General features: G+C 40.2%; 1 protein-coding gene across 3 annotated transcripts; it reads left to right on the forward strand.

The window, feature by feature from the left end:
* Positions 1–7,993: 7,993 nt before the first annotated feature.
* LOC122979805 (axin-1-like) lies at positions 7,994–26,815 on the forward strand. Of its 3 annotated transcripts, none has more exons than XM_044347556.1 (13): positions 7,994–8,202; positions 11,784–12,480; positions 14,441–14,634; positions 16,707–16,859; positions 18,074–18,208; positions 18,339–18,435; positions 19,256–19,393; positions 19,728–20,121; positions 21,738–21,915; positions 22,026–22,202; positions 22,567–22,869; positions 22,967–23,116; positions 23,260–26,815. In XM_044347556.1, the coding sequence occupies exons 2-13, from the start codon at positions 11,854–11,856 to the stop codon at positions 23,384–23,386; spliced, it is 2,673 nt and encodes an 890-aa protein (XP_044203491.1). In that variant the 5' UTR covers positions 7,994–8,202; positions 11,784–11,853; the 3' UTR covers positions 23,387–26,815. The 3 variants fall into 3 exon arrangements, with proteins under 3 accessions (XP_044203491.1, XP_044203492.1, XP_044203490.1); XM_044347557.1 differs by lacking the exon at positions 7,994–8,202 and adding an exon at positions 10,720–10,916 and having other exon boundaries at positions 22,029–22,202; XM_044347555.1 differs by lacking the exon at positions 7,994–8,202 and adding an exon at positions 10,721–10,916.
* Positions 26,816–27,048: the final 233 nt, after the last annotated feature.

Consider the following 27,048-nt stretch of genomic DNA (forward strand, 5'->3'; position numbering starts at 1 on the left):
ATGATAATGCCATAAAAATGTATAATTTATGTATAAACAGCATGTAACTATAAGCTAAAAACCAAACCACACAAAGAGACTAAACAGCAAAACAAAAGAGCTAACGTTATATCAAATGAAAGCTAGCTTGGGAGATTCATACTGCTAGCCTTAGCAAAATTTGTTTCCAAGTTCTCTTTGTAATATTAAAAATTAAAAATATCACGTTTTATAAACTGACATCTTGGTAATTTATTTTGTTATCTCACATAGTTAAATGAGGCAGTTTTTTCCTTCATCATGACTTGATAGCTAAAGCAAGTCATGATGAAGGACAAAACTACTCAACTAGTTTGGCTAAAACATAATTAGCTAATCTAATAAGAGCAGTAACTCAGCTTTTATCTCTTGTGGGATTGATGTGATTTGGTGAGGTAAAGTAAGTCTTAAAACACATCAAATGAAGGCATTACAGCCTTTTATATCTTGTACACAGTTTTTCTGGCCTGAAAATTTTAAACCATTTTCCTTGTTTCTGTAGTTACTTCTATTTGCCTTTGTAGGTCAATATACTGTTCAATATAGGTATACTGTTTGTTAAATGCAAATCAAATGTAAGTCAAAGATATGTGGATAGTAGCAAAGAGTTTATTGTCTTTATTACATTTGCTGGTACATGTTGGTCAAATTAAACTAATTCTGTTGTTAACTGTGTGTGTTTTAGGAGAAGATCTCATTGGATTGGATAACAGCTGCCGCAGAGGATTGAGAGTGTGACAGTGAAACATGTATATGTGATTTTCAGCCAGATGACAGACAGACAGAAGGGCTCCTTAAGAGGACATACAACTCTAACAGGATTGGGAATGGTACTGACCAGCTGTAAGAGGTAAGAGAGAAAGAGCAGGGGATGAGAGTCAAAGTGGGAGGAAGGAGGGGTGGCGATCGCCAAGGAGGAGTGTTACCAGATCAGTTTGAGAAGGAATTAACTGTCATTTAGCCACAAAGTTGACTAAGGACACATTTGTGTTTGATGAAACAGCTTGGAGAGATGGATAAGAAGGATGAAAAAAATGGTGGCGAAAAGGACCAAGCTTTGGGATGAATGAAGCTGTTGAACACATCATCAAACGCTGCAGGCACAGCAGGGGGCCTCGGGATACACCCGTCTGAGAGATGGGTGGTGTGGGTGTGTGCTTGTGTGTGTATAGTTTTGTATTGGCCTAATAAACCATCCATCTGCAGGGAGAGGAGAACAGTGGATGCGGGGAGCTTGGGGGGGGGGGGGTTACAGCACTCTTTATGCTCCATATTTACACCCCTTTCAAATGCACAGACCGACAGATACTCAGTCTTGCCCAGAGGTTCTTTGATGCTTGTCGATACCGCTGCGTGATGATGTCATACGGCAGAGAGCAAGGGAGGGAGGCCTGATCAAAGGAGAGAGGGAGGGATGAAGACGCTGGAGAGGATATCCAAGACAACAACGGGACAAAGATGGCGACTGCTTCTGCTATGGGACGTCCACTGGCGTCCAGACCTCCGAATCACCAGGAGGAACCCTGGCTGTGCAGCAAGTGCATTCATTCCCCTCATTCTAATAAGATGACCACCAGCATGACATACTGGAACCACCAAGCCAACCTCAGCCACCACTACCGCCGGGCTAGCACGGTAAGCTCTCCGTCTACCTTAGCCTTTCCTCCGCTGCCGTTAAACCATCAAACCCTCAACGCCCCGATGTCTGGTTACCATCACTCCATCCCAAGGATTTAACATGAGTTGCCATTCTTTCTAATAACACATTTTCTACCCATTTTCTTTCTTTTTTCAGCCCTTTCATCATGGTCTTTTGGCTGTTAATATAGGCCTCTCTTTGCCATCAAAGGCAGCACATCAATTGCCTTGACTCCCAAGTGTATGTGTGAGGGTGAAAGAGAGAAAGGGAGAGAGGAGAAAAAAAGAAGAACACCATGTATCAAAGATCAAGGCACGCTTTCATGTCTGATTTTGGCCTTGGTTGGGTTTTGCTTTCCATCATCTTTCCATCCTCCTTTTTCTCCCTGCACCAGGGATGCAGGCGCTCTCTGAACCCATCGATGTTTTCTCCCGACCCTCAGTGGTCCAAAATCCACATTCGCTGAAAAATGAAATCAGGCGTCTTTTGTGGGGAAATGGATGCAAAGACATTTTTTTCTGGTTTTCTTTGAGAATTTTCTGTAGCTTGCAGGCTACTGGGCCACAGCTCTGCCCCAATGATGACAATACGTGAAACAATATTTGAATAAGCAGCAGGAGGGCAGCCAGCTAATCCACTGTGGCTAATCCAGTATTGGTGCAGGCCATATTGGTAGCTGGAGTATTCAACCCCATCACAATACACATCAGCAGGACGCCATGGCAGATATACTGACACTCGTACTAGAGGCATGGCTGGGAAAGGCCAGCAGATGGATGGATAGGTGGATGGATGGATGGATGGATCATAGGGAGATAGATGGATGTATAATTGCATGGCCTTGATATCGATGCTTTATTTCACATATTGTCTAGTTCTCTTGTGTAACTTAGAGTATTTTAAGAAAAAGAAAAAAACTGCGGAAATTGTATGATTAAGACTAAAATAGAGACATATGCTTCTACTTTTAGGGTTCCTCATAGATCTTTGTCAATGTTTATCTCACAATTTATAGAAAACAGGAGCACAATCCAACCTAAAATGTTGATATCACCCTTCTCACTATACATGATGTCGAACGTAATAAAAGTGTCCACTGTACATGATCCTCCTTATCCTTTGTTTGGGAGCTTTTAGTGCAAGCAAACAAAATACTTGTCTCCAATTAATTTTCTTAAAGAGCAGAGGTCTGTTTCTCTTTCAAGGGGTATATAATGAAGATTTCACTCTCTGTGAGCATCTAAATGGGTCTTTGTGCTGGGAGGCCCCCAAGAGATAAGCCTGTTTCTGACAGGCCTCCGTACAGACGCCTAAATCTGCTGTGGCAGCTGGAACAAAGGGACCCCTGAGCTGGACCAGCACACTGACAAAAAGCCCCATCTCTGTAGTCTAAGGGGGCTGGCTCAATTTAAGAATTAATAATCCACTTTTATCTTAACTGGAAATGGTTGTTTTTATCACATACTTGACAGTGGTCAAAGAGTAATTCATGGAGCTCTTTGTCCTTTTACTGAGACTGTACAAACAGTTCAAACTAACTTGCAAGAGTCATCAGTTGATCCGGGAAGCTGTCTCATAGACTGCTCATTTATCAATGACATTGTAATTAACCAGTCCCAGTTGCATTGTACATAGTGCTACACAACCCACGCAGTCTCCTAAATGTGACACATGAAATGCCAAATATTAAATATAATCATAGTTATCATAGTTAATTAAGAAATTAAATTAAGAAACTGTTTATGGGTAAAATTAGCAGACAGGATGTATGTTTTGGTTAATTAAGTGATTAAAATACTTGAATAATAAAGGTATTTCATCATATTTTTAAATCTAATACTGCCACAAAACAATCCTGTTCATTGACTGTTGCCCACAATAAGGTTTTTTCACAGACGACAATTTGATATGTCACAGTAGGAAAAGCACAGGTGTAAATAATAAATTTAATTATGGCTGAATCCCATTTAGCTGCTCCAGTTTCAGGGTCCAGGTGTTGTGTATTCTGGCTCACTGTCACACTGTCATGGCTTACTGGGACACTTGAATAGAACTGAGGCATCGTTAATGTGATTAGTAACACGTGTGCTTTTGCTGCCATGACAAGTCAAAATGTGTGCTGTGAAAAAGGCCTACAGGCTAAAACAACCAGAATTATTAAAGGGACACACACTTTGGTATAAACGGTGTGGCAAATTTAAGGATAATCTGATGGCTGACAAATTCATATTGTCTCATTTGGTCATATGCTGAACAACCCTAAAACAAACATGATATCACAAGCTGTTAAATGTGAAGTAATGCTGCATACGGGAACAATCTAATTTAACGCATACTGAATATTAATTTTTAGTCATTCCTGTAGTAATGCAAGGTCAGTCTGTCTGTGGGTGACTGACTGAAATATCTCAACAAATTAAATTGGGGACAGATATTCATGTTCATATTCATGATATTCGTGTCCAGAGGATGAATCATAATGACTTTAGTGATCCTCTGACCTTTCCTCTAGCGCCACCAGCACGTTGACGTTTTTGGTTCAGGGTGAAATGTCTCGACAACTATTGAGTGGACTGCCATAAAATTTGGTGCAGACCACCATGTTTCCCTTGGGATAAATTGTAACAACTTTGGTGATCTCTTAACTCTTCATCTAGCACCAAATGTTAGCATGCTAATGCTAGCATTTAGCTCAAAGCATCGAGGTGCCTTTAGCCTCACTTGTTTAAATGTGCCTGCTGCTCACCTACGTTTTTAAACCTCTGGTTTAAATCAAAAGGAAGGAAATTACACCTTGTGCATTCACTTGTAAAATAAATCTGGGAATTCAGAAATCTTACATGATGCTTTTCTTCTTATCTAGAAATGAGTCATTGTCAAAGGAAGCACATGTACAAGATGACTTAGGTGGAATTAAAGGAAGGGTTCTCAGTTTTCCAAGTCTGTCTTAAAACAACAGTTAGGTGCCCAAATAAACATTGAAACAGGTTTTTCTTGCTTGAATCATTCATCCTGTTCATACTGACCACTTCATAATGCACTTACAATGTAAGTGATGGAGGCCAAAGTCCACAGTCCTCCTTCTGTGCAAAAATGTATTTAAAAGTTTATCTGAGGCAAATATGAAGCTGCAGTCGTCCAAACTAGTAAAATCAAGTAGATATCTTTCAATGTTACAGTATTTTTAGAGCCAAAGTCCCTCTTTTTGTTTCTATACTTCCACCGCAGCTCAACAGGGAAACATTGTCTGAGGAAACAAAGAGGGAATTTGATGCTAAAAATATTGTAAATGTGTCAGATATCCACTTGATGTGACTGACTCAGACTGCTGAAGCCTCATATAAACTTCACATCAACTTTAAAATACATTTTTGCACTAAATGACTGTGTGGACACACTGTGGATTTTGGCCCCCATCACTTACATTGAAAACACATTTGAAGGGGATCTTTTAATAGCCAGTATGAACTGGAGGAATGATTACAGTGAGGAAAACATTGTTCAGTGTTCATATGGACATCTGACTGTTTTAAGACAGTCTTGAAAAACTGTGAACCCATCGTTTAAGATCTCAGTTTACCAGTAATTGGTAGTAGAAGTATTTTGATTATTTACTTACTTTACTTATTACAATGTACAAATATTCCATTACAATAAAGAGTAATGCATTCAACATTTTACTCAAGTATTATCAAAAGATGTATATATTACACTGTTGGATTATTATTACTGATGCATCAACATTTAAACAGCATTTTAATTTTGCAGCCGGTTGCAATGGAGCTAATTTTACCTATTGTATATACTGTTGGGTGGTTTAATTTACAGTATGACTGATGCATTGTCCTTTTTTTCTCATTATAGGTTTTATATATTATAGATAGATAGATAGATAGATAGATAGATAGATAGATAGATAGAGGGAGAAAGAGAGAGGGAGCACGAGGACCAGGTGTATTAGTGCCCCCCTGTGTGATGACCTTTCTTCAGCTAAGAGCTCAGACCTCTACAACACACACACACACACACACACACACACATAGTCAAGGTTCATTATAGATTCATAAGTACCAACATGCCCCCAACCCCTCCTCACCAAGACATCATAAAGGTCAAGTTCATCTTCCTCAGTATTCTGTCTTTGTCTCCCTCTCCTCTCTCCTCATTGTCTCTGGGGGCAATGCAGCAACAATAACAACACCAGCCTGTTGCAGCAGGAACATGTGCAATATGTATGTGTGTGTGTGTGTGTGTGTGTGTGTGTGTGTGTGTGTGTGTGTGTGTGTGTATACCAAAGTGATGTGAATACATTTCCATAACGAAGCTGTAAAGTCTGCCAATCATACACACTGTCAAACATGTCATCATCATGTTCTCAAACAGTCTTGCCTGTCTTCATTACTGCCCTCCGAAAAACTTCTCTAGATCTCCTATTGAATGATTTCACACTGATTATCTGTTTAAAGACATCTAAATTATTTTAAAGATCTAGATTATAATGAGGCTAAATAGATTTTTTGAGGTCATATTGTATACATAAACGTGGGCAATAAACCGCAATCCTCAATATCTCTAAAAACAAACATCAATATAAGATGATATTTGGAGATTATTATTGGTGGTTTCAAAATATATGAACACAGAGGTAAATTCTGACAGAGATGGGGAAATTATCAAACAATTAGCGGCATTTATTGTGCCTTTAGGTCATGTTGAACAGTCAAGTTTCTCCAGAAATATCCCTTGAGCCTAAAGAAGCCTTTGAGACCTGCAGAGCACTAACTCAAGCTATATTATGATATTATAAAGACTAAAATACCAGATAATATATCTTTAAATATCATAATATCAGTATTATACTTGAATGGTTCTGCTCTAATTGTATATAATTACTTCTCTGAGGCAGGTTTTTAATCAATTGTTAAAAAGAAAGAATCTGAGTCATACATATGAGAGCTACAGCACATATGTGACACTGATAAGATGTCAAATATGACTGTTTCTTAATGCTGTTTTTTCTTTTTTTCTGTAGCCCAGGTTCACGTTGTCATGGAGCAGCAGTCTGTCCAGGAGTGGACAAAGACAAGGACAGGTGTCTGGACCTCACCTGAACCACCAGACCCTGCTACCTCCATGTGGGACAGCTAGTCCGACTGACAGGAGGCATGGTAAACAGCTATGTGAAACCACTCTTAATCCTAGGTGTGTTGCCAGTTTGGTATGCAGGTCTTTTCATCCAAATTTTATTATTTCATCCTTAAATCATTACTGTCATTGCTTATTTCTATAATAATAAACTGAACAGCAGAGACTGACCGTAGTGACTTTGTCATCTTGAGACAGATCCTGAATCCCATGTTGATTCTACTAGAATATTTTCACGCTTCATAACTCAAAACAATTTGGATGCAACCTCCAAACAAGTAAACAAACTCACAATTTAACTGTCAATGCACAAATTCCTCAGTGTGTTTCCTGGTGATGTCGTCAATTCAAGTCTGTTGCTCTAATTTCCAGCTTCTTGAGAGTGTTGCCTGCGTTTTTATTATATTATATACATAAAAAATTTGTTTTTTATTACATTAAAGAGCCATATGAATTTCTTTCAATATGTCATTTGAGGTTCTAAATTCATTCTTGTAAACAGCAAACTGAAAACATTGAAACTAATTTCACCACAAGGTCAATTTAGGAGCACCAAACAGTTCTGAGCTCCAGAGATTTTTTTTTATGCCAACATGGACAAAGAATCCTTAAAATGCTCACAAAAAAATGAAAATTTAAACATCTGCAATTCCATAACAGCTGGGCAACCCTATGTACTAATGAAGACCATATGACAGTACTGAAAGCTACAGAAACAGCGATTGAATTGACCATTTTAGTGAGATTGTTTCCTCAATTCTTAGTAGTATTTTTATTTCTACCAAAAGATTTTACCAAAAAAGAAAAAAAGAGTGTGTGAGAATTTATCACATTTAAGACACATTTCACATATTTATCTCATCTTGAACACCCTTTCATGTGAATCACATACAAGCACATGTGAAATGTAAGATCACCTGTGAAAATTTCACATGCTATACATTTGTAAAAGGGCATTTCAAATGTGGTGAGTTCACATAAGCACCTGTGTTTTTGTAGATTTCATATGTAATAAACATTTACGTGGTTTTCAGACACTTAACTGTATGTTTTACATGTGAAAATATGTATTTCACATGTGTGTTTTTTAGGGGATCTATTGGTATTACTGAGAGGAAATAAATGATTGTTAACAATAGTCTAATCTCTCGCTCTCTCCTTCCTTCTCTCTCTCTCTGTCTGTCCGTCTCTCTCCCTCCCTCTCACACACACACACCCTTACACACACTCTCACACACAAACCGGTGAAAGCTCGGTGCTCCTGGCTGACTGACAGCCCGGCAGAGGCGGGTGACACGCAGGATGCTCAGGTGGCGGCGGCGGTGTCCGGTCAGTCACTCTGTCAGATGAGAAGATGAGCTCCGTTAACTGAACATCTGGTCAGAGTTGAGAAATCCGAGGTGAGTCGACTTTTTTCTCTCTTTTTTTGTCAGTGTTTCTCACTAGGACATGTGGGTTGCCTCAGATTTGTCTCGGCTGATTGCCTGGAGCAAAGTGAACAGACCTGAGCAGGTTGTCTGTGGTGTTGATCATCTGTCTGAGTCTTGCTTGTGCCCCGCTGTTTTTTTATATATGTATTTTTTTATTATTATTATTTCAATACATTCTGCTTCTCAACTTTCATGACAATGTGTTGTACTAACAGCGTGTCATAAACCATGTAATAACTATTAATCAGAGTCTAAAGGGATGTCGCTCCCACTGCAATTCATTTTATGATGACCATTGTGTAGTGACGTGTTGGGGTCTGTAGGGGCGCTGCTGGGCGTAATTTCGCTAAACCGACATAGAACCGCGACAGATAGAACCGGGATGCTCTGCGAAATCTATTTGATAGTAACTGTATCTAATGTCCTGGCAATGGTGGAAAGTAACTAAGTACATTTACTCAAGTTCTGCACTCAAGTACAATTCTAAGGTACTTTTTATGCTACTTTATACTTCTGCTCCACTATTCATTTCAGAAGCAAATGTGGTACTTTTTACTCCATTACATTTATCCGACAGCTACAAGTTACCTTTCAGATTATACAGTGCTATATTAAATAACTTTTTTTAAAAATTATTATTTCCCATTGTATTGCTTTTTTTTGTCCGACTAAACCTCCAAAATCTAAATACTCTCCATTTTCTATCAAATAAGACAAAGAAAAGCAGCAAATCCTCATAATTTGGAAACTTGGGAATATTTGGCTTTTCTATAATTTATTGATAATAAAATAGTTGCCACTTATTTTTCTGTCGATCGTCTAATCAATTAGTTATAGTGAATATTATATCCATCTTGACAACTACAACTTTAAAGACTTCTTACACATTAATCCATCAGTAATTGTAATGCAATATTATAATTATATAATAATATAATACTTGCAGGTGCCATTTTGCCTAATGGGTACTTTTATTGTAAATACTTTAAGTGAAAGTTGTTTCTAATACTTCTGTACTTTTACTTAAGTACAATTTTGAATGCAGGACTTTACTTATAATTGAGTATTTTTACATTGTAGTATTGCTACTTTTGTTTAAGTAAATAATCTGAATACTTCATCCACTACTCTGCACTGCATAGAGCTAATATAGGAACTTAGATTCATGCTAGTGGAAGTAAGCAGTTTTAGGCGTGGGCTTCACAGGATTGTTGTTGGCCAGCAGTGTTAGATATAATTTCCTGAGTATTAAAACTATTTAATTAATATTTACACATCACAGCCTGCGCCAGTACTGCCTTTATAGCGATACTGTCGATATTTGTTACTTTATTATAGTTAGCTGCAGTGGTGAAAAGTAACCAAGTACATTTACACAACTACTGCATTTAAGTACTTTTCTGGGGTACTTGTAACTCACCTGAATATTTTAATTTTAAACTGTTTATATTTTAATTTACAGCTATAGTTACTAGTTACTTGGCATATAAAAACGTTTTAAAACCTATAATGAGAAAAAAAGGACGATGCATTGTCATACAGTAAATTAAACCACCCAACAGTATATACAATAGGTAAAATTAGCTCCATTGCAACCAGCTGCAAAATTAAAATGCTGTTTAAATGTTGATGCATCAGTAATAATAATCCAACAGTGTAATATATACATTATTTGATAATACTTGAGTAAAATGTTGAATACATTACTCTTTATTGTAATATAATATTTGTACATTGTAATAAGTAAAGTAAGTAAATAATCAAAATACTTCTTCTACCACTTACTGGTAAACTGAGATCTTAAAGGACAGGTTCACAGTTTTTCAAGTTTAAAACAGTCAGGTGTCCATATGAACAGTGATAGAGGTTTTCCTCTCTGTAATCATTCCTCCTGTTCATACTGGCTATTAAAAGACCTTTCAATGTAAGTGATGGGGGGAAAAATCCACCATGTGTACACGCAGTTTTTTTTGTTTGTTTGTTTTTTTTAAAGTTTATCTGAAGCTTATATGAGGCTTCAGCAGTCTGAGATAGTCATATCAAGTGGATATCTGCCATACTTACAGTCTTTTTAGCATCAAATTCCCCCTTTGTGTTTTTCTGTTGAGCTGCGGTGGAAGTATAGTAACAAACAGAGGAACTCTGGCACTAGAAAGACTGTAACGTTGAAAGATATCTACTTGATATGACTAATTCTAACAACTAAAGCTTCCTATTAACTTTAGATAAACTTTTAAATACATTTTTGCACAGAAGGAGGCTTGTGGATTTTGTCCCCCATCATTTACATTGTAAGTGCATTATGAAGGGATCATCTAAGAAGAATGATAACAGCAAGAAAACTTTGTTTCAGTGTTTATTTGAGCACCTGACTGTTGTTTTAAAAAAAAAGACTTGAAAATCTGTGAACCTATCCTTTAAAGACACTTTATGTTCGTCTCTTCTATGCGTTGCGGTTCTATAAACGCACCACGCACCGCACGGCGGCGGCGTGCACGCACGTATTCTCTCGCTCTGTATTATTGCTCTGAAACCAGCCACCATGGGGAGTTAAGGGCAAGACGACGGGTTATTTTCGTTAATATTTAATACAAGAAAGCTATCCATATGCTGCGTTTTGGAGCACACAGTTCTCGCCAGTATCCCCAATGCAGCGGATTACGGGGAACGGGCTTCCAGAGACGGTAGGAGAGACACTTTAGTGGAAAACACGGGACATTAACGCTAACCAAAACTAGCTAGGCTAGCTGGCGCTGCAGCCAGTAGAGTGGAAAACGTGCCCTCGCTTTCTTGTTTTGTTTGATCTCAGATCGGCTGATTTGTTAAAGTTAATCAGTACGAAAATGTGCATTTCATCTGTTCCGAGTTAGCTGGGCACAAACAAATGTACAAAGTGCGCCTGTGTTGAAGTGTTTTTTGCACGCAGGCCCGTCTTGTGTGGTTGTAGAGTTTGTTTCTGTACCCATCCCCCACCGTCTTTGCAGGCCAAGATGAATGAGATTCTCACTTCAAAGCACTGGCATTGGTGGTGGCATTGCTACAAGGCTAGCTAGCTGTCTTAGCTTGTTAACATTTGTTGGTTATTTGGGAAATGATGTTCAGCCTCACGACGTTTTAGCGTTGTTTTGACAGCTGTTAGCGCTAGCTTTAAAGCTAGCTGTTAAACTGACGACAAAAACTCAAGTGGTGAACTTAAGCTTTGAAATATTTGTGCACGGTTTTAAAATGCTTTCAGGTAGACGCTAGTTTAACTTGCTAATAGCAAGTATCTGACTAAACATGTTAAGTTAGCATGCTAGCAATGTTTTTAGTGTTTTACGTTATGAAGGATTCACCTCATTCATCTCCTGATATTATTAGTCACACTTGTTTATCTCCTGCTCTTTTCTTTGTATCTATCCGGCTCATCATCTCATGCTGCTTCTTAAAAATGCTATGTAGTGATGGACTGACAGTGAAGGGGCCAGGAGATGAATCAGCAGTGTGTGTCATTTAGTAATAATGTTTATTTCCATTGCTGCTTCTAACTGTTTTTCTTGTTTCCATCACAGGGTGAATTGTTTGTCTGCAAAATCATTGCTAGAGGGGAAAGTCTGACCTCTGCCTTGAGCAATCAGAGACATGAGTGTTGTCAGAGAATTACATGGGATTGGGTACAGGGGTGGCGGCGGCGGCGGGGTTGTGGCCTCTCTGAGCGGCCCTGCCCACTTCACAGAGGATGCTCCGCGACCCCCAGTTCCTGGTGAGGAGGGATCTGATGTGGACCCCCCGGTCCAGTCAGCCAGCACCCGTCCAAACACCCTTTCCCAAACCCTTGGCTTTCCCCTGTCATCGTCGTCCTCTAAAATGGGAGATCCATCGAGTTACACGCCCTCCTCGTCGTCTGCGACTCCGCGTCGCCCGGACCTGGACTTGGGGTATGAACCCGAGGGCTCGGCTTCGCCAACTCCACCTTACCTGAAGTGGGCTGAGTCACTTCACTCTCTCCTAGACGACCAGGACGGCATCCAGCTGTTTCGAAATTTCCTGTGCCAGGAAGGGTGTGCGGACCTTCTCGATTTCTGGTTTGCCTGCTCGGGGTTTAGGAAGACCAGCCAGGAGAAGAGAGGAAAACTGGCCAAGGCCATCTACAGGAAGTACATCGTAGACGGAAGCGGGATTGTCTCCAGGCAGATCAAACCAGCCACCAAGAGCTTCATCCGAGACTGCGTGGGGAGGCCGCATCCGGACCCCGCCATGTTTGAACAGGTGATTAAAACATTGATTTAATGTTTGTAAATGTTCAAATAATAGTGATGGATGATGAACTGCTCAGGCTAGCAGAGAGTCAAATAAGTTTCTCACTGACTGTATTTAGTCCATTTCAGTTTACTCATTTTTAAAGTATCAGCCAACTGAACATCAATCGCTGGGCAAACTAGCCGAGATACAGCAACTGAAACTGAATTGATGGGTGTTTGAAACCCAACAGTCACCATATTTGGGTTGGATAGCAGCACTGTGGGCAGACTGACACTGATAACTTAGTCATCTGTAACTTCCAAAGGTGTCATGATTTAATCAGTTGCAGAAGTGTTATTGGCCCACATTCATAGTTGTGTTGTAGGTCAATGTTTACTTCCTGATTTGAAGAACCAGACAGCCATGTCTGCCGCCATCATAAATGGCGATATCTGGTGCGGCTGCCATTTGATAAGCAGGTCTTGAGTGGCAGTGGAGAGTATTTCTGTTTGTGAACTTGCCGAATCAGTTTCGATTTGGAGTATAGAGAGTTTACTGATATATGAATTCATTTTATATGGTTTTGTGTGGAGCATTTGCAGTCAGCATTAATGTTACACATCAGCTGTTGCAGTCTTGAGGTTTGTGTGTGTGTGTATGTGTGTGTGTGTGTGTGTGTGTGTGTGTGTGTGTGTGAGACCAGTCTTCAATATTCAGCATGGCAAACTCCATCCTGATAGTTTCTGGGCCGGATGGAAAGTAAGGCTCCAACTAACGATTGTTTTATTTTATGCCGAGTTGATGAAATGTTAAAAAATGGTGAACAATGGCGTTCACAATTTCTCAGAGTGCACAATGATGTCTTCAGTTTGGTTTTTTGTGACAAAGATATAAAATAGTTTAATGCCACATGTGACAAAGAGAAACAGCAAATTGTAACATTTGAGAAGCTGGAAACAAAGAGTGTTTGCTCGAAAAATAACTGAAACAATTGATCGATTATCAAAATAACTGCCAATTAATTTTCTATTGAATAGTCATTGCAGCTCTAATAGAAAGTTCCACCTCTTTAGAAGGGATGTTTTGGGGACATAAATTATAGCTGTGTGTAGCTTCCTGTGGTTGAAATGCTGTTATAGTACTTCAGAAGATATCAGTTCAAGCTCCCGTGGCTGTAAAGGTCTGTTAGCCTGTTGTCAATGCCTCAGGATAGCGTACGCACATCCCAGCATGTTATCAGCTGCGTAGGCAAAAAAAAAAAAGTGTACGCAGACTGTTGGCCTGTAGAAAAATTAAAATAATATCTAAAGAAAGGGTGCAGCACGCATCACAGATTAAATCACAGATTCAATGATTTCTTGGGTTTTTCACCTGAACCCTCATTTTCCTGTTATCTCTTCCACTGTTTTTATCTCCGTTTTTTTTTTTTCCTCTTTTCTTGATATGATGTGGGTCTATTGAATGCGTGTTCAGATCACATTCATACGAGGCTGCCGTCACAGATTAATGTGTTGTTCACCGAGACTCGAGTCCACACTCGATCACTGCTAAACAACAAAATGACACACAATGACATTACATAATTACCAGATGAAAAAGTTTTTGTTCTCTCGCAGCCAACCTTTCCAACTCTCTCTCTCCGTCGCTCTTCCACTCGTACGGCCTCTCTTGCTTTCTTGCTTTTCCATCCCTAATGAAATTCTTGCTCTCAACACACCTCTCTGTCAGTCTTGACGGAGTATTAGATTAGCTGGGTAGTTTGTTACATAAATGCAGGTTTTATTCCGTGTCATTGTGTCGGTCTGGAACGGGTATTGCGTGAAAAAGCGAAGCAGTGCTGAAAGTGTGTTCAGCCCAAGTCGAGGGGGAAGTATGACGTGTTGCGCTTTATAAAGTAATTAAAACGATGGTGACATTTTTAGGCATCACTGAGTATTGCACCGACTCTTGAGTCCCAGTATGTGACCCCTGTGTTCGTGTGCTCCAGGCCCAGACAGAGATCCAGGCCATGATGGAGGAGAACACCTACCCTTTGTTCCTCAAGTCGGATCTGTACCTGGAGTTCACACGGACAGGAGGAGAGAGCCCGAAGCCTAACCCCAGTGATCAGAGTCCTTCATCGGGTCCAGCCAAGCCTGTGCCGGGGTACTTACCCACGCTCGCTGAGGATGAGGAGTGGAGGTAAGATAAGCTTGAGACTTTGATTCGAACCGTTAACCCTCTGGGGTCAACAACGTAGACTATGTAAAAGTACTATAATACTATATATACTATAATAATACTTACTTTAAAAAGCCGTTATGAGCCGTCACTGGTTCTTATAATCCATCAAGAAAACACTGTTGTTTTTAGACACTTTCGAAAAATTATAATAATTATATGTACTTATTTATCTAATATTGACTGTAGAAATAACTCTTTACTGTTTTGGGGAATGACATCACTGGCAGCCATGTTGACTCTCTCTTGTCCAATCACAATTTGTGTTATTGGGTGGTGAACTGTGCGCAAAGAACTGAACCAGTGACTGTTGCAAAATGGCGTATCGCCGATTTTACAAATGTGATTGTAGGGGTCTCTGCTTTGTCCTGAGCATTTAGAAATCTACTGAAACACAGAAGCGACCTTCAGAGAGTGAATAATGTGTCGCAGTAGTTATCTGAAGTGTACTGAGCTACATAAAGACATGTTTCTACCTCCACATGCACTTTGACCCTTGGAGCATGTGCAAATTACGCATATGGTGAAATGTGTGAAATGTTTTATTAATTAACATAAATTGGGGAACGGCAAGATCAGCTCGGTAGAAGTGGCGTGGCAGGCAAAAATGACGATTTTCCATTTAAAAAAAAAAAAAAAAAAAAGCAAAAAATATAAAAACACACCAAGAAACAAATATTGACAGTTTGCTAAAAATGTAAATAGTTCACTTTTTCTCATAGACTGTAAAAAAAAAAAAATATATATATATATATATATATGGATGTTGTCACCGTGACGTCACCCGTTGGTTTGTGGACTGCCGTTTTGAAGCCTCGAGTTTAGTGATTTGACTGTCGCCATCTTGGATTTGGTCGTCGCCATCTTTGATATTTGGAGCCAGAAGTGGCCGTGTTCGGACGAAAGGGTGGAGCTAGCCATAGCTGCTAGCTTGGTTAGCACGGTGCATTTACAGTCTATGGTTAACTGTGATAATGCTAATGCAAATGCTAATTTTCGCTAGCAAAAACAAAATGCCTAAAACCATTAAAACAAAATGTACTTACTGGAAAAACTGAACAGCCGACTCCTTAGAGGGTCTTTTATCACAACCAAACGCTGAACAAGACTTTTTTAGGCAACCTAAATGTTACAGTTAACTTTCATGAACTGAAAACACACTATGAAAGAGCCGCAGCTACGCCTACACTCCATGAATCTGGGGTTATACTCTGCCTTATCATCTATTTCATGCCATAATTTACAGACTAAACCTCATGCCGCTTTGATAGAGGCCATAAACTCATTAGGAAAGTGTTTATTGAGGTAATAAATCAAGTTAGAAGGGAGGCCGTTTAGTCATGGACTTCAAACAACTGGACTTTTTTTTTTTTTTGCAACCAGTGGAGTCGCCCCCTGATGGCCATTAGAAAGAATGCAGGTTTGAGGCACTTACGCGATGGCTTCACTTTTCAGACCAGGAGCTACCTGCTTGAATTTGTTCTGCTTGGTTTTCATCTGAGGTCTTGGTCTACAAATGTGAAGACACACACATAGTTGTTTGTTAAATTACCCAGAAACGAATATGGACAGTTGTGATAAAAATGTTAATAGTACTTTTTTCTGTGCAAGTGAGACTTAATTTTTCTTGTGTTTTTTTTACTTAAGGCCTTGGGCTACAAATGTGAAGATTGTTATCATTTGCACATAGTTTGTTTTTATAGGAAATGGATAAAATGTTGAAAAATTCAAATTCCGTTTTACTTTTTCTTTTGACTTCTTCATCTAATAACTGTTCATTATGTCGTGTGATATCACTGCAGCAAACATATTCAAATAGCCTGTGTTGTGCTGAAAACAATGACATCAATTACTGGCTTGTAACTTACAGTACTGAATTTATACAAATGTTTATATATGAAGAGAGTAAAAGTCATCTAGAATGATTAAACTGTAAGCTTTCTCAACTGGTCAGTTCGCAATGCAAAGTGAAAAACCAGAAAGAGAGTCTATCTGATGTTTGAATAACACGTCTAATTCATATCTGATCTTAGGTGTGGAGGAGGACCGAGGGAAGTGGAGGAAGAGAAAGATGAGGAGGAGTGTGGAGACACACCAGCTGGTCGGCTGACTCACAGCCTGCTGATGCAAACGGCGCCGCAGAGAGCTACAACCAGCCGGAGGAGGCAGGACAGCAGGGAGTACAGGTGTGTGTGTGTGTGTGTGTGTGTGTGTGTGTGTGTGTGTGTGTGGTTGTCGCTCTCATAAAGGACACAGTTAGAGCTGCAGTGATTATCAGAAAATGAATCACCAACTATTTTGATAATCGATTCATCGTTTTTTAAAAGAAAAAACAAAATATCTCTGGTTCCAGCTCCTTAAATGTGAACGTTTTCTAGTTTCCTTCAGTCCTCTAACATAATAAACTGAATATCGTTGGGTTGGGGACTGTTGATTAAGACAAAACAAGACATTTGAAGTTGTATTTTGGGCTTTTGGAAAGAGTGATCGACATTTTTCATAATTTTCTGACATTTCATAGACCAAACGACAAATTGATTTAATTGACAAAATAGTTGACAGATTAATTGATAATGAAAACTGTCGTTAGTTGCAGCCCTAGACGCGGTGATGTCTTAAAGTTTACAATATTTTCTGTTAAGACGCATAAATATTTTCCAGTATTCAGTAATGAATCATTTCCATGGTCATTTATGTCAATATTGCTAATGATACTAATATCCTCCCTGTTGTTTTAACCTGAAGGAAGGCTGTCATCTGAAATTCCTTCTTTATTAGTTGATATATAGTTGTCGCCTGCAGGCCAGCACCTCACTAGAATAGGGGTGTTTTTCCCTCAGTTAAAAAATATATATTGATGCCATCATGTCTAGCGTACACCAGGAGAGTTTACCCAATAAACTGTAATAATGATGTTTGGTGCAAAGGCAGCGGTATTAAAAGCACTGCTTCATTTCCAAATCTGCTAATATCCGTTGCTTTTTAGTTTAATTTGTTTTTTTTCCTATTCATGTACTGTGTCAAACAGAACAAAACTCTTTTCATGACGGGAAAAAGTCTGTTTCTTTACTTAAACCCTTGTTTTTTTGTCAGCTTGAACAATGGTTTCAGTTGTTACACTTAAAAATATTTGTTTTCTGAATTAAATTAAAATTTTCCTCGTTACTATGTTCTTTAAAAACCTAAAAAAATGTGTGGAAATGATGTAAATGATATTGGAGTATTGAAGAAACGTAATTATAGATCTCCTGGTGATAGCGATTCCCCGTCATTGTCATGGAAAACCCTGCGAAAACTCATGGATTACTCCTCTAGCTATACGTTGAGCCTCGTCTGTGAGAGCATAACCCCACGTTTTTAATATGAGCGCATTAACCACGATGTCTCTCCTCATCCTCAGACCTTGGAGAGAGCCGGTAAACCCCTACTACGCTAACATGGGCTACGCTCGCGCTCCAGCGACCAGCGCCAACGACAGCGAGCAACAGAGCATGTCGAGTGATGCAGACACACTATCGCTGACCGACAGCAGTGTGTAAGTGAACGCAGACGTACTTCATCACTTAAATCTCTCCTTTTATTAATTCAGTTACTAAATGCTACACCTTAAGTGTTAATTAACAAGTTGTTAAGATGTTTGATTGATTGTGTGTCTGTGTTTGCAGAGATGGTATTCCTCCATACAGATATCGGAAGCAGCATCGCAAAGAGATGCATGAAAGTGCCAAAGCTAATGGACGTGTGCCCCTACCTCATATACCTGTGAGTTATACAGACACTCAGACGCTCTTTTATCCTCACGTCAGCACAGACGGCTGTAATCACACAGCAGTAAAGGCAGCATAAAACCTGATGACCTTAATCAAATATTAATGACAATGTCTTCATGCTGTCCCAGCTTTATTACTGTAACAGATAACAACAGATAGCTGAGGGAGGATTAACCTGTGACACAAGAATGTTTCGCAAAGTACGGCGCCACGTTGTTATAATTAATAGGTCACTTAGCAATGATACTGTTAATGTTTCTATAGCAAATTACGTAATACCTTTTAATCAAGTCATTTTTAAACTTAACCTTGCACAAGTCCAGTATCTTGGATGGTATGCACAAATTCAAATATGACATAAAACAACATGGAAGAGCTGATAGACGGTATAAATACGAATAAAGCAAACAACTAGCTGCCTAAACTGGAATATGAGAATATTAATGCAATATTCCTGGAATATTTAATGACATTCACCTTTTAAGTAGAGCAGCTTGTGATGTAAGCATATTTGTCTACATGTGTCTCATAGAAATAAGGAATTTACAAAAGTATAATTTGCATTTTGTCTAATTTTAATGTTAATATAGTGGGTTAAACATACAATAATGTGCTTTCATTCTTTTTCTTTGTTGGAATTAGTCTCTCTTTTGCTGTTTCAAATCTCTTCACAGCTGCTCTTTTCGACTCATTATAACATTTATTTCCCACCTGATAATTTACATTTACAAATTCGGCATCCGAATTTTTAGCCGCCGCTTTCTATAGGAATCCACGGCATGTAATTTTTTTGTGCTCGTGTCTGTACGCAGCGCACGTACCGCATGCCAAAGGACATCCACGTAGAGCCTGAGAGGTTTGCAGCAGAGCTGATCAGCAGGCTGGAGACGGTTCTCAGAGAGCGAGAGGCTCAGGAAAGACTCGAAGAAAGGCTGAAGAGAGTACGACTGGTGAGTTCACGACCGCACGTGTCCTCCTCGTGATGCAATGAGATCGCAATACAAAAATTCACGTTGATATGAGAACTGTATTATATATATTGAGGAACATGGGTATGTGCACCAATTACAGGGCGAGCCGATATATCACCTAAAATCAATTTTAATTAATTGTCACATTTATCTCGGTAACAATCAATCAAACAATATCTTATTAAATACACGTGTGTACAAGATTTGTACTGAGCCGGATCATGACTGATTCATATTTATTAACCATATTTTTTTACATTTACAAGTGCGTGTCAAGTTACCAATAAAACATCTGTTTCCTTCCTCACAACAGGAAGAAGAGGGGGACGATGCTGACATCTCCGTGACAACCTCCATGTCTTCTCATAGCATACCACTCCCCCTCCCCTCATCGTTTCCACCTCTCTACGGCGCCCGTTATTCAGAGACCACTGCTAACTCGGCGACAGTCGCCACTTACGGCGGCCTGGTTGCCATGGAGGATTCCCATGACGACGACCCGGAATCTATTTTGGATGAGCATGTACAGCGCGTGATGAAGACGCCGGGCTGCCAGTCGCCAGGGGCAACCAACAGCACCTTAGGAGGAGGAGGGGGTCGACACACTCCTCCCAAATCGTCACGCTCGCCCGACGGGGGGATCGGCCCGCCGCACTACCCCCCGCACCGAGGGGGAGGTCACAGTCTGCCTGCTGCCGGGGTTAAAGGTAAGAGGCTGCGAAGGGGAACCGGAGGGGCAGTGAGAGGGAGAGACAGCAGAGTAGGATGTGCATCTTAACCGCGTGGCAGTGCCAGGGGGACGCATCGCCGTTCTCAGCACAGAAAATCAACACTTTTTTTAAGGTTTCATGATTGGCACACCCCCGACTATTGTACCGTGACTCCTTTTCCTGTCACATGATAGCACATCATCTATGATATTGTAGCTGTGTGGCAGTGAATAAGGTATTTATATTATTTGTGTTATTGTTAACAAATTCCCATGAAAAGACACAAATCAAGAGAATGAGAACATGTTTTGAAAAGGTTAAGTCATTACTCAGACAGGAGTAAATGGTGCATTTGTTGGGGACTATTTTTAGCAGTGGATTAATCCACATTTGGTGCTCTTGTGCAGAGGTTCCAGTGTCCAAAGTAACATTTTTCTCTTTAGATTTGGTTGGTTGTTTTCCTTTAGTTATGGATATGTATTGTTGATATATTACGCAAATATGCAAAATATAAAATTAGGCATATTGGATCAGTAAATGAATGGTGTATAAATGTAGGATTCTCCAGAGAGCAGCCAGAGAGTCTGGAGTACATGGGGAGAAGAGAACAGAGTTTAAGAGAATAACATTTCAGTGAGTTTGGATGACCTTGATAATAAACTCTTATGTCATGAACTGAGACAATAATACATTTCTGCAGATCTCTCACTGCAGAAATGTACTCATTAAGATTGAACAGTGGGAGAAAGAACATAATGGCATTTGTTTGTGTGCACGTATTTATTCCAAGCTCCTTCTGTCTGCTTCAGCGAACCACCTGTCCACTACAGACATGGAGTTGAACCGTAATGAATGAATAAAAAGGAGAAGTGCAGGAGGAGGAAAATGTAACAGAAACTAAGAGCGTCTGTTTCCACAGTAAATCATCTGTTGAGTGTTTGACGGTTGTTTTATTTGTGCTTTTAGAACGTAACCGCCATGAAACGATCAGAAAATAACGTTTTATTTCTCTCATTTCCTGGCTTTGTTCTCACTACCGCAGCTCTCACTCGCTCACACTCTTTGTCTCTGTTTTCTCTTATCTTTTTTTAAAATAAATCAGGAAGCCGACAGCAAAGTCTAACTTTACTTATCAAACAAAGAGAAATGTCCAGGGCCTCGTAACATTTGCTAACAGGCTGAGAGGAAACAATGTGATGTAGGGCGGTTGATAGAACATTAATCAGCAACTTTTTTTAATGAACTTTTTCTTGTTTTCAATTGAGTAACCACAAGAAAAATGCAGAGAAAATAAAGTTTTGTTTTTATGCTCGCACTCTCTCACGCACGTTGTCATGGTACCTCAGCAGACTGGCATGAGGGACGCAGGATCCATCGATTGTTTTTTTGTCTTTTCATGGGATTTGTTGACCATCAGTGCGTTAAGATGCACTTCAGTAACCGCGTTACATAGAAAACTACCTGTGGAAATCAGGTCTCTCTAATCCCCTACCCCGATCACAAAAAACAGGTTTCTCAATGACATGACAGTTAAGTACAGTTACGTTACTGTAGGATGTATTGGAGAGAGGCGAGTACGTCACTGATGAGTCTCTTACTGATGTCCTCTTCAGGTATGCATCACCACAAGCAACTGTATCACCACCGAGGAAGAGAAGGGCAGGAGGAGGCGGGCTCCAGGTCTCAGGCCAACTTCCTTTGGAACGGAGACCCAGCCAACCAGTACGCAGGGAGAAGTCGAAACTACGCCGACGGGGCTGGAGCCAGCACGCTCGAGGGGATGGGCTACAGGTAGGCCGATGCGGTCGTAAATGTGCTAAACGTGCACACCAGGACTACAGCGTCTTGTATCCAGGTGATCTAAACTGGTTTGTGTATGTGTCACCTGTTTCGTCCTGCAGCAGTAAAGGAAGCACGCTATCACGGCGAGGTTGCAAGAAGACGTCGGAGACATCAGGCAAAGGTGATGAGAGCGGGCGTGGCATGGAGACCCAGGTACCGCTGGAGGATCTGGAGAGAAACCAGAAGATCCTGCAGTGGATGATGGAAGGAGACAGACAGAGGAAGAGCTCACACGGGTGAGTCTTACACTGTTACTCGTATCACTCATGATGAATATAAACATTTCTAATGAGTTATACTTTTAGATGTTTTCAGAGTTTAATTCTTTTATTAAATATACCATTTCAGATTTTTCAGAAGGCCCACCACTCCTGCCAAAAAACATTTTTGTACTGTCTTATCACAGTGCCGTGTCCACCACTTTATCAGTTATTTTTCCCTCATAAAATGGGATTAAGTAGATTTATATGAATCTAGCTGCGTAAGAAATATATCTAGTTGCTTTAACTGTTTGTGGAGATAAGAATCGCATCAGTCTTCTCGATATTTCTGTCAAGTCGCCTGACGTTCTTCCCGTCTCCCTCTTTGTTGTTTCTCCAGCGGCAGCACAAGCAGCTCCAGGAGGACGGGAGCCAGCAGCGAGTCGCCACGTCCAACCTCAGTGGAGCGACCTGGAGCGGTTCACCCCTGGGTGTCCGCCCAGCTGCGTAACAACCCCTCATCATCGGTGTCCCCCGCCATCCCCTGCTCATCGTCCGCCCAGGTCCAGCCCTCTCACCCTTTCATCCAGGACCCAGCCATGCCCCCCAACCCGGCTCCAAACCCCCTCACCCAGCTGGAGGAGGCTAGGAGGAGGCTGGAGGAGGAGAGGAGGAGGAACGCACTACAGCAGGCCAAGCAGAGGTAGAGTGTCGAGTTAGATTTATTTATATAGCCTGAAATCACATTTTTGCTTATATGATGACGAGTGTCTGACACGGATCTTTCTCTCTTTTTTAAGGCATAAGTCCGGTAAGCGCCAAGTATGTGAGAACATGACGGTCGCTTACTACTTTTGTGGAGAGCCGATCCCATACCGAACATCAGTCAAAGGCCGTGTGGTGACTTTGGGCCAGTTCAAGGAGCTGCTTACCAAAAAGGGCCACTACAGGTGAGAACATCTGATGCGTATATCTTAAAATTAACAGTACAGGTGGGAACGTCTCAGTTTAAAGGAACCATTTTTGGCTCAGAATTGATGAAAAGTAAACAAAAAAATATGTGTCTTATATACGTCTTGTCTTTCGCGTGCAGGTTCTACTTTAAGAAAGTGAGCGACGAGTTCGACTGCGGCGTAGTGTTCGAGGAGGTCCGCGACGATGACGCCATCTTGCCCATCTTCGAGGAGAAGATCATCGGGAAGGTGGAGAAGGTCGACTGAAATTCGGGAACAGGAAGACGAAACGGAGTTGCAAAAAAAGTTCATTTGAAAAGAGGAGATACATTCGGGTCGGAGAAGAAGAAATTCAGCTGTGTGGGGGGAAAAACGAACGAGAGAAAGTAGAAAGAAGGAAGGAGCAATGTGTGACAGAAGGTAGATCGCGCTGCATGGTAGAAGCTCGAGTATTAAGGAGGTGGTTGTTTTTTTTTTTAGTGGAATATCTGGAAATCTGCGTCAAAGCCTGGATCAAACCCTACATAAAAGCGAAGAAGCTTGGCCAGATGACACGGGAGAGCGGAGGAAAGGAACATAAATTATTTCACCTGTCTTGTCTCCACTGTGGATATCCGAGGAGGGCTGTTTTAAAAAAAAAAAAAAAAAAAAAAAAAATCTGATGTCTGACCAGTCTTCCACTTCCACCGCGATGGATGGAAAAGGGTGAGGGACTGCTGGAAGGAGAGAGGATAAGTAGTCTTCCACTTCTGCTCTGGAGGAGCCTGTCCTCCGCAGACCATTACGATGCTGCTACATTACCACGGAAACTCTTCAATCGGTGCTCGGGACAGTAAAGAAAGCGGATTTGTTCCATTCAGGAGTCTCGCTGCCTTTCGCTGTCTCTGTTCCTCATCAGCTGGTGACAAGGGGAGAGGACGGAGGATTTAGGGAAGTGGAACTATTAGCCTGCTTCTCCTCTCGTTGACTTCATAGCCTCAAAAGAGAAACGTGCTCACCCTTGATTCCTAGATGTCATGTAGTGATCTCTCACATAAACATGTCCAGACAACAGTTCTCTACATAACTTGTTTACCAAAGCTACATATTTTTGATAAGACAAGTATCCTAGCTACTTGTTTTCCTTTTTATTTGAATTGTGTATGTACAAGGCAGGTACTATTACTTATTAATGCAGCCTAATTTCGTCATATCTCAACTTAATGTTGTATTATTGTGTATGTTTTGAAGCTAGTTCATTAGTCATTTCAGGGCAGCCATTTTGTTTGTTTGTTTTTTTTCCCCTATACCACATCTCCGTATCCCAATTCTGTACTGTTTACCTTGAGTGTGCAGTTCTGTTCTCCTGCGCAATGCATTTTTAATGTAGGACTGTTTTTGTTTGTTTTTTTTCCCACCCTCATAAATCGGTTATCTGTGCCATTCTCGAATTTTTTTTTTGTGAAAAAGAGGAGCGCACACGCTATAGGTGTGCCGTTTTTGACCACGATCATCTGTTGTTTTGACTAGTCGCGACGTCCCCCCTGATATTTTTCTGCTATACTGAGAGCCTGTGTACGTAACTCCGAGCTCAGTCTAGGTGCCTGCCTGGCCAGTGCCATTACTATCTAGAATGCTTATTCTGAAGCGTGTTGGTGAGTGTGAAAGCCTCTGTGTCATGTACGCCTGTACTCAGCCAAAGAGCATATCATGCGTCCCCGTATGCCTACAAGCGTGTGTCTGTGCAGTCCACGAGTATCACATGTATTGTTTCAGATCGAGCAACAAAAGCGACCTTCAAACATTGTAGTTTAACGTTGAGTTTAACATCTGCAGCTTTTCTCCAAGGAGGGGTTTGACATTTTGATAAATGCACTTTTTCCGCTTTCTTTCTAAGAGTCGGTTGAGAAGATCGTATCTGTATGATGTATATGAAGCTACAGCCAGCAACCAGTTAGCTTATAGTTTAGCATGAAGACACCTACAGCTCAGCTTTAGTACAGATTAAATAAACTAGAGTTATTGTTATTAGGGCTGGATGATATGGACAAAATCAAATGTCACGATATTTCTGACCATATACCTCAATATCGATACAGCGACAATATTGTAGGGATGATTATTCAGTGTTTCCACTGCTTGGTTGACTGCTTTGGGGCAGCAGGGGGTGGCGCTGCCCCCCCCCCCCCCCCCCCCCCCCCCCACTGCCAATATCTAGTCACATATCAAGATATTGATATAATATTGATATATTGCCCAGCCCTAATTGTTATTAGCAAGCAATTTACCAATTGTTTTCTCAGTTAATCGTTAATGTCAGCCCATCACAGTTTCTTAAAGCCCAAGGTGACATCTAGAAATTGCTTTGCTTGTCCAACCAGCACTAATGGATATTCGACTTCCTGTTTCTTAAAACAAAAAATGTATTGTTCTCCTGTCAATCATATAATCATTAATCGATGCATCATTTCAGCCTTAAAACTAACCAGATATAACGTGTTAATTAGTGAGCTTCAGAGGTGCTAGTAGGTGACTTTTGTTAGCTTTTGAAAGAGCTTGGCTAACTGTTTTCCTTTGTTTCCAGTCTTTATGCTAAGCTAACCGGCTGATTATATTTACCGTACAGATGAGAGCGTTTTCAATCTTTTTATCTAACTCTCAGCCAAAAAGCAGATAAGCATTTTTCTAAAAAATGTCAACCTATTCCTTTTTAAACTGCTCACATCCGTTACAGTACTGCCTTGTGGCCAGAATATCGTAAAGCACCGTGCAGACGTTGCACTGATGACACACCAGCCATGTAAGCTGAATGTAATTTGACATTTTTAAAAAAAAAACTTTTACCTGCTATTTCCTTAAAGGAATCACTTCATCGGTCATGTCAATACGCCTGAGTCTACCTTCAGTGTTGATCCCAAACCTTTGTCCAGATTGAGTGTTTTGTGTAATCTATGCTGGTCGTTAATTGAATGTGTTCATCAAACAAAGAGGTCCTACAGTAGGTCTGGCAGGAATGTCAATTTGTCCTGGGTTCAGCCCAGTAAGGGAAACATAGGATCGGAAAACATACTTGTCCTTACTTCAACCCATTATGCCTTCAATATGAAATTTAAAATTTAGATATGTATTTGTTTATAAAAAAAAAAATGTAATTTTAATAATCACCGAGCATGTTCTTTATAAGGAATGTTTTCCTGATGAGTTGAATTGTCTATTTTTGTTTTAATGTTTATGTGCGAACTGCTATGGCCCTCAGATATATTTTATCTGTTATATTAGAAAGAACGCCCAGGGACAGTTGAATGACAACATTTTGTTAAGAGTTGTTTCTTGTGATTATGATTTCTTCAGAGATGGACAAAACAAACAACCGCGTCTGTTGTGTTGTCGATTTGTGTGAAACACAGTGCCTTTATCATGTTATCTTTCAAAATATGTTTATTGAACCAATCCATGCTTTTTAATGTAAGTTTTTTTTTTTTTGTTTTCAGTCAGTCCTGTTGTATTTTTAGCTACAGACATGCTTGCTCACTTCTGTTCTGATAGATCCTCTGCTGTAAATATGTACATTATCATTTCATACGTGTCTTCAGACCTGCACCACATGTCCATGGTGTTTCTGTTTTTTCAAAGGTAAACGCCAAGATGTCACTGTGCTGGTTCCACTTGTACATTTCTTTTAAAAAGGTACTTCATAATAAAGATGTTGAATAAACACTTCCTCTCTTTTATATTTTAGACAGTATTTTCTGTATTTACCTTCTTTTCTCACTCTTAACACGTAAAACATGCCTCATTTTTCGCCATGAAATATAGTGTTTACAACGGAAGACTGGTCCCTTGAACAGTACACACACGTTTCAGGCTGAGACAATTAGTCAATTAATTGACTAGTCAATCGAGAGAAAATTAATCAGCAACTATTTTGATAATTGATTAATGGTTTAATT

This window comes from Thunnus albacares, chromosome 3 (assembly GCF_914725855.1).
Source record: "Thunnus albacares chromosome 3, fThuAlb1.1, whole genome shotgun sequence".
Taxonomy (NCBI): Eukaryota; Metazoa; Chordata; class Actinopteri; order Scombriformes; family Scombridae; genus Thunnus; species Thunnus albacares.

Bases quoted from the DNA above. Each gene is read 5' to 3' on its own strand.
- LOC122979805 (XM_044347556.1), top strand. From the start codon at position 11,854: ATGAGTGTTGTCAGAGAATTACATGGGATTGGGTACAGGGGTGGCGGC. The intron at 14,635-16,706 runs GTAAGATAAGCT...ATCTGATCTTAG, and splicing joins GCTGAGGATGAGGAGTGGAG to GTGTGGAGGAGGACCGAGGG. The intron at 18,209-18,338 runs GTAAGTGAACGC...CTGTGTTTGCAG, and splicing joins TCGCTGACCGACAGCAGTGT to AGATGGTATTCCTCCATACA.